General features: G+C 40.2%; 2 protein-coding genes across 2 annotated transcripts in view; one reads left to right on the top strand and one right to left on the bottom strand.

Moving 5' to 3' along the window:
- Positions 1–1,148: 1,148 nt before the first annotated feature.
- On the top strand, positions 1,149–6,887 carry paqr4b (progestin and adipoQ receptor family member IVb). Its single transcript, XM_017484234.3, has 3 exons — positions 1,149–1,450; positions 3,425–3,643; positions 4,813–6,887. The coding sequence occupies exons 1-3, from the start codon at positions 1,285–1,287 to the stop codon at positions 5,244–5,246; spliced, it is 819 nt and encodes a 272-aa protein (XP_017339723.1). The 5' UTR covers positions 1,149–1,284; the 3' UTR covers positions 5,247–6,887.
- Positions 6,344–9,581, bottom strand: part of pelo (pelota mRNA surveillance and ribosome rescue factor) — a 5,911-nt gene continuing 2,673 nt past the window's right edge. The window contains exons 6-13 of the mRNA XM_017484233.3: positions 8,319–8,379; positions 8,064–8,225; positions 7,930–7,976; positions 7,767–7,840; positions 7,592–7,663; positions 7,401–7,475; positions 7,024–7,055; positions 6,344–6,929 (exon numbers count right to left, since the gene is read on the bottom strand). Coding sequence (XP_017339722.1) covers positions 6,835–6,929; positions 7,024–7,055; positions 7,401–7,475; positions 7,592–7,663; positions 7,767–7,840; positions 7,930–7,976; positions 8,064–8,225; positions 8,319–8,379 — 618 coding nt within the window. The 3' untranslated portion in view covers positions 6,344–6,834. The remainder of the gene's footprint in view (positions 6,930–7,023; positions 7,056–7,400; positions 7,476–7,591; positions 7,664–7,766; positions 7,841–7,929; positions 7,977–8,063; positions 8,226–8,318; positions 8,380–9,581) is intronic.

The raw sequence follows: 9,581 nt of genomic DNA, 5'->3' as shown, positions 1-9,581 counted from the left end.
AAAGAAGAACGATCTACCAGAACCATTGCAAAAGCAGAGGGAAAGAAAAGCATTGAAAAAGAAGTAAACCACTGGTGTACTAATAATCAGACATCGAACAAGTCAGCCAAGAAAAACAATGCCAGTTGATGACAGAAACATTGTAAGAGCTGTGAAGAAAAATCCTCAAAACAACAATCGACAGTGACATCACTGTCAACATTCGCAGGGCAGGGGTGAAATATAGATGCCATACCACAAGATGCAAACCATTTATCAGCAGTAAGAATAAGAAATCCAGTTTGGAATTTGCAAAGAAATCCAGAGATGAGTCTAAAACATTCTGTAACAAGGATTATCCTCTACCAAAGTGGCCAAAGTGTGGAGAAAGAAAGGATCTGCTCATGATCCAAAACATACAAGCTCGTCTGTGAAACATGGTGGCGGTAGTGTCATGGCTTGGGCTTGCATGGCTGCTTCTGGAACAGGTTCACTAATCTTTATAGCAGGAGAATGAATTCAGAAGTCTACAGAAACATTCTGTCTGCCAGTTTACAGAGATATGCATCCAAATTAATCGGGAGGAACTTCATCATGCAGCAAGACAACGATCCAAAACACACTGCTGCCTCAACAAAGAACTTCATCAGGGGAAACAAGTGGAACGTTTTAGACTGGCCAAGACAATCACCAGACCTTAACCCAATTGAGCAGCATTTCACCTCCTGAAGAGGAGCATGAAGGGAGGAAACCCCCAAAACAAACAACAACTGAAAGTGGCTGTGATAAAATTAAATAAAAAGAGGCTGCGATTATAGAAAATTAAGCAACCGCTTCTGACCAATCAGAATCCAGAATTCAGCAGTACTTTGATATAAATATAATCAAATGCTAGAGTATAATTTCTGATCATTTAAGAAGTGTAGGAGAGCATAAAGATCATTATGCAGAATTAATGACAGCCTGGACCGACCATTGGATTCAGAATAAGGAGTCTAGTACATAGAGGTCAGTGTGAGAAGCACTCTAAGCCTTATCCGCACAAATACAGGTGGAGGACGGGATTGAACTTCCCCGGGACGTCCCACTGCAAGTCCTGAGTGATAGATCAAGTCTGGAGACTTGAGGACTGATGGGGACTGAGAGTGCACAAGTGGAGAGGTGTTCATCCAAAGCCATGGACCTGTCGAGCTGTAACTTCTGCTGTACTTTCAAGCATATAGATCAGTAATAAATGGTTCATTCCCTGCATGACTACTTGTTGGTGTACTTGGTGAGGATTCTGAGAGTCGCCTCAGAACAACAATGGTGTTTTTCACTGTGCCAAAACTTCTGGATTTTAAGAACTCTCCGCCACACCTTCAGTTCAACAGATATGTTTTGACCGGATATCGTCCTGTGTCCACCTGCACAGGATGCTTACGAAGTCTCTTTTATCTGCACAACGAATCCGGAAACATCTACACGCATGGTAAGCATATTGACACCCCCAGTCTCATCTTTCTTTGGACAGTTCTATGGAAATTGGAAGCTTTTTTTTTGCTACTGTGTTTGGTTTTAAATAGACATCTTTATGCAGTTTTTATCTTCAGTTTTTATCTTTAGTATTTATGCATTTTTAGTTTTATGAAACACTTCAGATATCATATACAATGTATATGCTTATATTCATACACCTATTTATTTATTTTGAAAAGTAAAATTCACTGCTAAATTGACACAGTTCGCTTCCTCATGGCTCATTCAGGCTCACAGTTTCTCTCAAGAACTTTTGCTAACACACTAGTGTGTGTAAGTGGCATTAGTTTGGATTAGCAGTAAATCTGTGTGTTCGGGGAATCTAATCACGTGTAATCACAGGGCTGAGTTCAGCATACAGTCACATACATAACAGCATATAACAGTGAAATGCTAGTTATTGAGTTAGCATAATGGCTAATAATATTTGCCAGCTAGCAACACGGTCTCCTTTGGTTTATTTGAGCTGACAAAAAATGATATCAAGTGAAAATAGCTTTATATATTATCTATATATTATACAAACACAAGGTACAAACCACAGATTCCACCTCACTTCCGACGCTTACTTTTTCTGAGTTCTAGAGTCGTAAATCCATAATGAACTTTTTCACAATATCTGTTGTTACCCAGATGAGGATGGGTTCCCTTCTGAGTCGGGTTCCTCTCAAGGTTTCTTCCTCTTAAAACATCTTAGGGAGTTTTTCCTTGCCACCGTCGCCACTCAGTGGCTTGCTCAGTTGGGATAAATTCACACCTTTAATATCTGTATACCGTGTTGATATTTCTGTAAAGCTGCTTTGAGACAATGTCTATTGTAAAAAGCGCTATACAAATAAAATTGAATTGAATTGAATTGAATTGAGTCACCCATTGGGTTCACGTTTTGGTTAGCGGTCAGTGTTAAGTGAAATTGCAGTGTAATCTAGACATTTTCTCAGTAATGTACCAACATATCTGAGGTAAATGTTGACGCTCCTGATCATTCTGTATTGTTTTCACTGCCGCTGTACCTTTCCGTTCTGTTTATAAACAGAACAACAGCTATATACTAGCTAGCTAAATCATTTCGCTTGGCGTCGACACAGCTCTTCTCCAAGTACAATTTTGAATGTTAACAACGATATTGGAATACTGGATTAAAACTTGCTTATATAAAAACCTAATAAAATTAAGCACTTCACTTGTCACGTAGTGTACATCTTTCAAGTGTTCTACTTACAAATGTTAGCACACAGCAGTACACTAGCATACTTCTCTCCAAGTAAACCCAGAACAACTAGCTTATCAAACATAAATTATACTGCACTTCTTCATAAATGTATTAGACATGCTTGTATATCAAACGTAAACATGGTTATTCACGGCTCTTCCAGTCTCAGACCTGTAACTAGTAGTGAGCTAATAGTAATAGCATTAGCAGCACTTTTAGAAGACGTTTGCAAGCTTATGGCAGCGAACATTGAATTCACTGTTATGACATTTATATAGCACATTTCTATTGTCAACTTCTATTGTCATAGCACTCACTTTGAGGTGAGAAATCTGGAGGACAGGTCACTTGGCTGACTTTGAAAGGACAACCCTTTTTAAGCACATTACAGTGATTAAGAACATTAAGCTTCCACACAGGAGCAGGATTACCTACACATCCAAGATATTACTCTGCACGTCACTATCTAGGACATGAATATACGTTCAGGGTTCCACACCTCCATTCTTGGCTGTTCTAGCATATCACCTGGGTATTAACAGTGCATTACATCTCACTGAGTGCACTAAAAGTGGCTAGGACACAATCCAAGACATCACTATATGTTATTTAAGACTTCTGCTTTTATTGTATATTCTCTTTAACCTCACTACAGATCTTCTTGCTACATTTAGGTGACGCAGATTACGAAGGTCCTTCTGGTCTTTCCTGCAGGTATCCCGTTCATGTGCTTCCTACTTCTACTGCCTCTCAGCATTCCCTGGTCCGAAGTGGACGATCAGTGGCTTTGCATCATACACTACATAGCCTGCCTCTCTCCCACCGTCGGCTCCGTTCTCTATCATATCTTCATGAATCATGAAGGCGGAGTTCGAGTCTATGACGCCCTGCTCTGCTTTGACATGTTTGGCGTCTGTCTCGTCAACACTCTGGGTCAGGATATTTTTTTTATCGCCTTAAAGGCGATTAGTGAACAAGGAAGGGTTTGATAATTAGTCGGGCACTTGATTCAGGTGTGTTTTATCTGTCTTGACGTTTAGGACATAGGATAGGTGACCTCAAGAGGTCAGACACCAAACTATTCCCTAGATAGTACACAATTTTGAATTGTGCCCAATAGGTCCAACAAAGTATCAACTTAGAGGTGGACCACATGCCTTAGGGCAGAGGTGTCCAGTCTTATCCGGAAAGGGCCGGTGTGGGTGCAGGTTTTCATTCCAACCAAGCAGAAGCCACACCTGAGTCTACTGAAGGCCGAGATCAACTGATTAAACAGGTGGAATCAGGCATGGCTCCTGCTTGGTTGGAATGAAAACCTGCACCCACACCGGCCTTTCGCGGATAAGATTGGACAACCCTGGCTTAGGGTGATACAGGGCTATAGAGAATATCCAGTACATTCAGAAAATCCCACAATGCGCTACACTATACTATACTAATGCACTTGTACCCATATGATGTACCCTAGTGCTTTGGAGACACAAAACCCTCTCATGATCATAAAAAGATGCTCAGCTCCACCACAAATAATGCTCTGTCAGTCACAGACAACTCTCACATTCACAAAAATTGCTCTTGCATTTATGCAAAATGCTGTCATCAAAATACTTTCACATTCACACAAAATACCACTGTGTCAAACACAATACAAAGATCTGACACAGACTTCTCTCATTAACACAAATCACACAAAGCTCTTACATTCACACAAAATGCCCTCGCGTGTACACAAACGCTTTTAGTCATAAAACCTTTGCACCTTCACACAAAGATTTGCACATAAACCTCACAATTACATGTAGAGTGCATCACATTTGCACAGAACGCTCGAAAATCACATCAAACGCTCTCATTTGCACAAAGCGCTCGCACCCGTACAAAACACATTCACACAAAGTGCACTCGTATTTTCACAAAACTCTCTTTCACACAAAAAATACTCTCACATTTATACAAAATGCACTTACCTTTGAACAAAACACTCCAGCTTTCACGCAAAGCACTCTCTCTCGCATACTCAGTGCATTTAAATAATAATAAATAAAAAAAACCCCTCATAGTCCACTCTTTTTTTCTCTCTCTCTCTGTTTATTTACCTGCAGGTGCTTTGCCAATCGTCCACATCACTCTCCTGTGCCAGCCTTTGGCGCGCCGTGCTGCCATGTTTGGCTACGTGCTCTTCTCATGCCGTGGTGTCCATGACGCGCTAACTGCTCAGAGTGGTGCTCGACGTCTGCGATCGTTCGCCTTCCAAGCCTTGTTCCGGGCTTTCCTCTTTTTCCTGCGCTGGTTCAGGTTTGGCACAGGAAACCCAGAGTCGCTCCATCTCTACGTCATCATGGATGCGCTGGCGTTGATGGGTGGCCTGGTCAATGTGTGGCGCGTACCTGAGCGCTTCAGCCCCGGCACCTTTGACTACTGGTTCAACAGTCACCAGATCATGCATGTAATCGTTGTTCTGGCCATAATGTTCCTGCACTGGGGCACCATGGAGGATTTGGCATGGCTGAAGGACTACCAGTGTGCTGCGAAATGAACAAAATATAAGTGGGTACTCGCTAGGGCTGGAACAATATGACACATACAGTATATGCAACATATCGTCTTCGGTACATCATGAATCACATGCAGTGGTGAACCAAAAAAAGTAGTTTGGTGTGTCTGTGATGTTAAGAAAAATAAAACTAGGCTGTATTTGGAGGTGAGAAAGAATTCATGTCTGAACCTAAAATGCTGCCTTATGAGATCCCTAAATTTGTATGATTTTTAAAGCAACAAGTCCTACATATCCCATAATCCATTAAAAAACATTGTGTCTACATTACATCTACATTACATCTACATTAGTAATTATTTTGACTCAACATTTCATTTCTTCTGTCTTAGAGAAGCCTTATATGCAACATATAACCCTCACAGACTTGGTTAGCCAGCTAGCTAACACAAGCTGATCTGAGTGAGTCTTATATTCTATGTTTATCTCCAATTCTAATGCTAGCTAGTTGGCTAAAATGAGCTAATCTGACAGGATTCTGACAAGAATTAATGACATTATTCTTCATTGCCAATTGCTAGTCAGTTAGCTAACATGCTAATTTGACAGCTTGGATTCAGAGGAATTTTGAGTTCATATTCTATAATGTTAATTAACTTCATTTCTGCTAGCTGGCTAAACTGAGTAAATTAGACAGGCTTTGTGAGATTGTAAATATTCATAAATGTAAATATTCCTGTCTGCTAATTTCTAACCAGCTAACATGAGAGGATTTCTGAGCTGTTTAATATTCATGAACACAGTCCTTCCTCACTGCTAATTGCTAGCCAGTTAGCTAACATTAGATAACTTCTAATGCTAGCTAACTGAAAGAAAACAGTGAAGAAACACTCCGAAATGTTTTTTTTACGTCATCATTCCTCACTGCTAATTGCTAGCCAGTTAGCTAACACAGGCTAACTTGACAGGATTCTGAGTGAATTTTGAGGTCATATTCTATAAAGTTTATTATCTTCTCTTGTATTAATAGCTAGTTGGCTAAAATGAGACTTGTGAGACTTGACAGGCTTTCTGAAAAGATACGTACTGCCTGTTTAATAATCATGCACAATAAATAAATCTAACAGGACTTCCTTACGTTTTTTCCAAATGCTGCATGTTTTATTTACTGAAAGAAACATATCATATCATTTATTTACAATCGAAATGAAAACAAAAGCTACATTTGCTCAATTTGGACTTTCCATTTCTTTCCTTTGATTATTAAAGAGTTAAGCAAAGCAGATGTGTGTTTTTTTTTTTAACCACCTCGAGAATGATTGAAGGGGAAAATGCTGGATTTTATTCCCTGTCCGTTTCGATAACTCCACTGTCGTGTTTTTTCGTGAGATGAAAGAAAGTCTACGAATCGCATACAACATTTCCAATCAAAAAAAAAAAATCCATGTAGGATATTTCATTATACTAATATGCGATACCAATATACCGATGTATCAGTCCACCGCTTGGGATCATTTGACCACATTGGACATTAAAGGCACGTTTCTTCTAGCTGTTATAATGATGGAATTGCTACGTTTAAACACATTAGTGAGGTGTTTATGGTGTTCAATTTCATGTTGGATCTCCATCAATCTTCATCAGAGCTGCTGTTTTCCTCGGCATCAGACACGTCGGCGATGGGGAAGCGCAAGATGGCTGCCACGCCGCTGAGTTGATTTAGCTCTGTAAGACACAGAGAGAAAAACATACCAAGAGAGATGTGAGGCTCAGTTCTACTTTCTAGCCAATGGAAAATGTGGAAAAGCGGTAAACTTACGTTCTCCGGAGACGTGCAAGCTTGAAAATACCCTTCATGGAAGAAGAGAAAATAAAACGTATGAATACATTAGTAATACGACATTGTAGAGCAATTAGATATACATGAAATATATCACACAATATCCAAACATGAAGACTTTTAAATAACGATACGGCCACGTTCCTCATCCACGCTCCAGAAAACCAGGGCTTCCAAGCTTGTATTCTGTAATTACAGCTCAGATGCTTCACGAAACTACTGAAGCTATAAAACACTTGCGTAGGACATTTTTTTTTTTAGAACGCTGCTGGAGCATCGTGGCTCGGGGTCATCCGTTAATTTCCTCAAAGGGAAGTTAATGCCTACATGTCACATCTGACCCTTTTTTTTTTTACCTGACCGTTCCTCCGTTGTCCCTCACGTTATCCACAAGCCGGACGTATCGGCTCCGGGTGGCCACGTCCTGGTGTCTAACACAAACACCACAACAAATGAAAACGTTGATGACATCACGACGGCAAAGCAGAACGTATTCTGCGTACACCATTTTCCAAGCTAACAGCAGCCATGCTAACGTAGGCGTCACCTGAACAGTTGGTCGCTGATCAACAGGATGTCGACGCCTAACGCTTCGCTCGCTTTTTCCACGTGCGCCAGGCTGTGTGTAGAAAAATTACAATTCGTTTGCATAAGAATAAGGACAGAATACGTTTTCTTACACGATAAGATGATTTCATTAGACAAACAAAATGGCGGCTGACCCGTAGAAAGCTCGATCTGGTTCATGTTGCAGCATCTTGTAAAAATCCTCCAAGGCTTTTACCTCGCCTGCAGCCTACACACACACGGCAGTAAATTAAAGTAGTAAAATATAAAATGACGATATGTTCTGAATTATACAGTACATAACCCAGACGATGATACCTTTGTATCGGACAGACGGCTCGTGACGGCCGGATCAGACAGAACCTCTGTGGAAACAAAATCTAACGTTTTAAAATGAAATAGTATTTAAACTGCAACCATGCGCGGCGTGCTAAATAAGTGTTCATGCAAACCTTTGAGAGAGTACTTGTGTCCGGATGACGCGTGCACTAGCATGAATTTGGGCCTGTTCTCCAGCAGAACCTTGCACTCCTGCCTCACTGCTTCTTTAAAGAGGTAGGAGATGAACTGATCCTTAACGAAACCCGGACTAGCCACCAGTATACACTTCACCACTGAGAGAGAGAGAGAGAGAGAGAGAGAGAGAGCGATCATGATGAATACAGGTTTGCAGCTTTGATAATAACGTCCATAAACTCGAGCCTCACCTTCGAAGTTGAAGTGTCTCAGAATTCCCTGCATGACGGCTTCGTAGAATCGCTCCAGCGCCTTAAAGAGGGAAAAGAAGTGTTGAATTCTGGATTCTGATTGGTCACAATTTCCTCTAAGGGAAAAAAAATTGCAGGGTTATATTAACGTGCTCGTTCTAGCACGTTAGCATTTCTATATTGTTTGCGTGCGGCGTGATGTCTTTCAAACTAGCCTCCATTTTATCAAAAACGATCAAATATTCTTCATTTCTCCGAATCTAAGACTTCGAACCTTTACCCTTTTTTTTTACCTTTTTTTTTTGTGCTGATGTCACAAGGAAAAATAACGTTTCAAATATAGCTGTGAGCAGCGATAAAGGGGGCCAATCACTTTTTGGCCCCAAATTTAAATACATGTGTTTGGTTTGGTGTCAATACGTTTATAAAAAAAAAAAAAAAAAAAAAAGCGTTGCTGAGATACAGCCATGATTCCTGTTTGCCGGAATACCCATCAAATTTGTTTGCAGCTCATGGACGAATCATCCCGCAAATCAGAAATCCGAGAAACACGTTTTTATTTCGATTGGACTTATGATGCTGTGAGACCAATTTTGTGATATTTGGACGGCATTTCTAGGAGAAGGAGTGAAAAACAGTTTGACACATTACAAAATGCATGACTTCCACTTTGGCAAATTACGACAACACTCAGCAGTTTCTAGGGAATCAATAGAAGAAGAAAAAAAAATCATGATTTGATGTTGGTTCAAAAAGTTATGAGCAGTTTTACCGATTTCTGAATAGTGCACCCTAGAGGTGAATTCAGATAAAACCCCTTGGGAGTCTCTCAGGTAGAGGGACATGTCCTTCAGTCACATGCGATGTTTGATGTGTATACGTCACACTGTTTAGAGACTTTTCCATTAAAATCATTTGCACGTCAAGGACGAACCGTGCTGTGTATCAAAAATCCATTTGGGTTGTCTTGTCGATGCTTTGATCAGAAGAAGCCAAATCCCCCCCCACACTTTTCTGAAATTAACGTTATGATTTTATTTATTTATTTATAAATAAATAAATGTACGAAGCGTTCTACAGGCTGCCATAGACTCTTATTGTGGAAAATAACAAAAAAATTATTCCAGTAGGGTGTTTAGAAATCTTTGGTGCTTGGCCCCCTAATAAAAAAATGCCGCTTATCAGAAAAGTCCATTTTTGGATTCCTGGTTCTGCATTTTTATTTATTTAAAAATCTCTGCTCTATTTTTGTACCCTGGCTTG

The sequence above is a fragment of the Ictalurus punctatus genome, chromosome 13 (assembly GCF_001660625.3).
Source record: "Ictalurus punctatus breed USDA103 chromosome 13, Coco_2.0, whole genome shotgun sequence".
NCBI lineage: Eukaryota > Metazoa > Chordata > Actinopteri > Siluriformes > Ictaluridae > Ictalurus > Ictalurus punctatus.
Note: the sequence above shows the minus strand (reverse complement) of the source record. Positions and strands in the feature narration are given on the sequence as shown.

What these genes read in the sequence shown, in the direction of transcription:
- paqr4b (XM_017484234.3), top strand. Translation starts at nt 1,285, where the DNA reads ATGGTGTTTTTCACTGTGCCAAAACTTCTGGATTTTAAGAACTCTCCG. An exon ending in CGGAAACATCTACACGCATG is followed by an intron (nt 1,451 to 3,424) that starts GTAAGCATATTG and finishes TCTTTCCTGCAG; the next exon opens with GTATCCCGTTCATGTGCTTC. An exon ending in CTGTCTCGTCAACACTCTGG is followed by an intron (nt 3,644 to 4,812) that starts GTCAGGATATTT and finishes ATTTACCTGCAG; the next exon opens with GTGCTTTGCCAATCGTCCAC.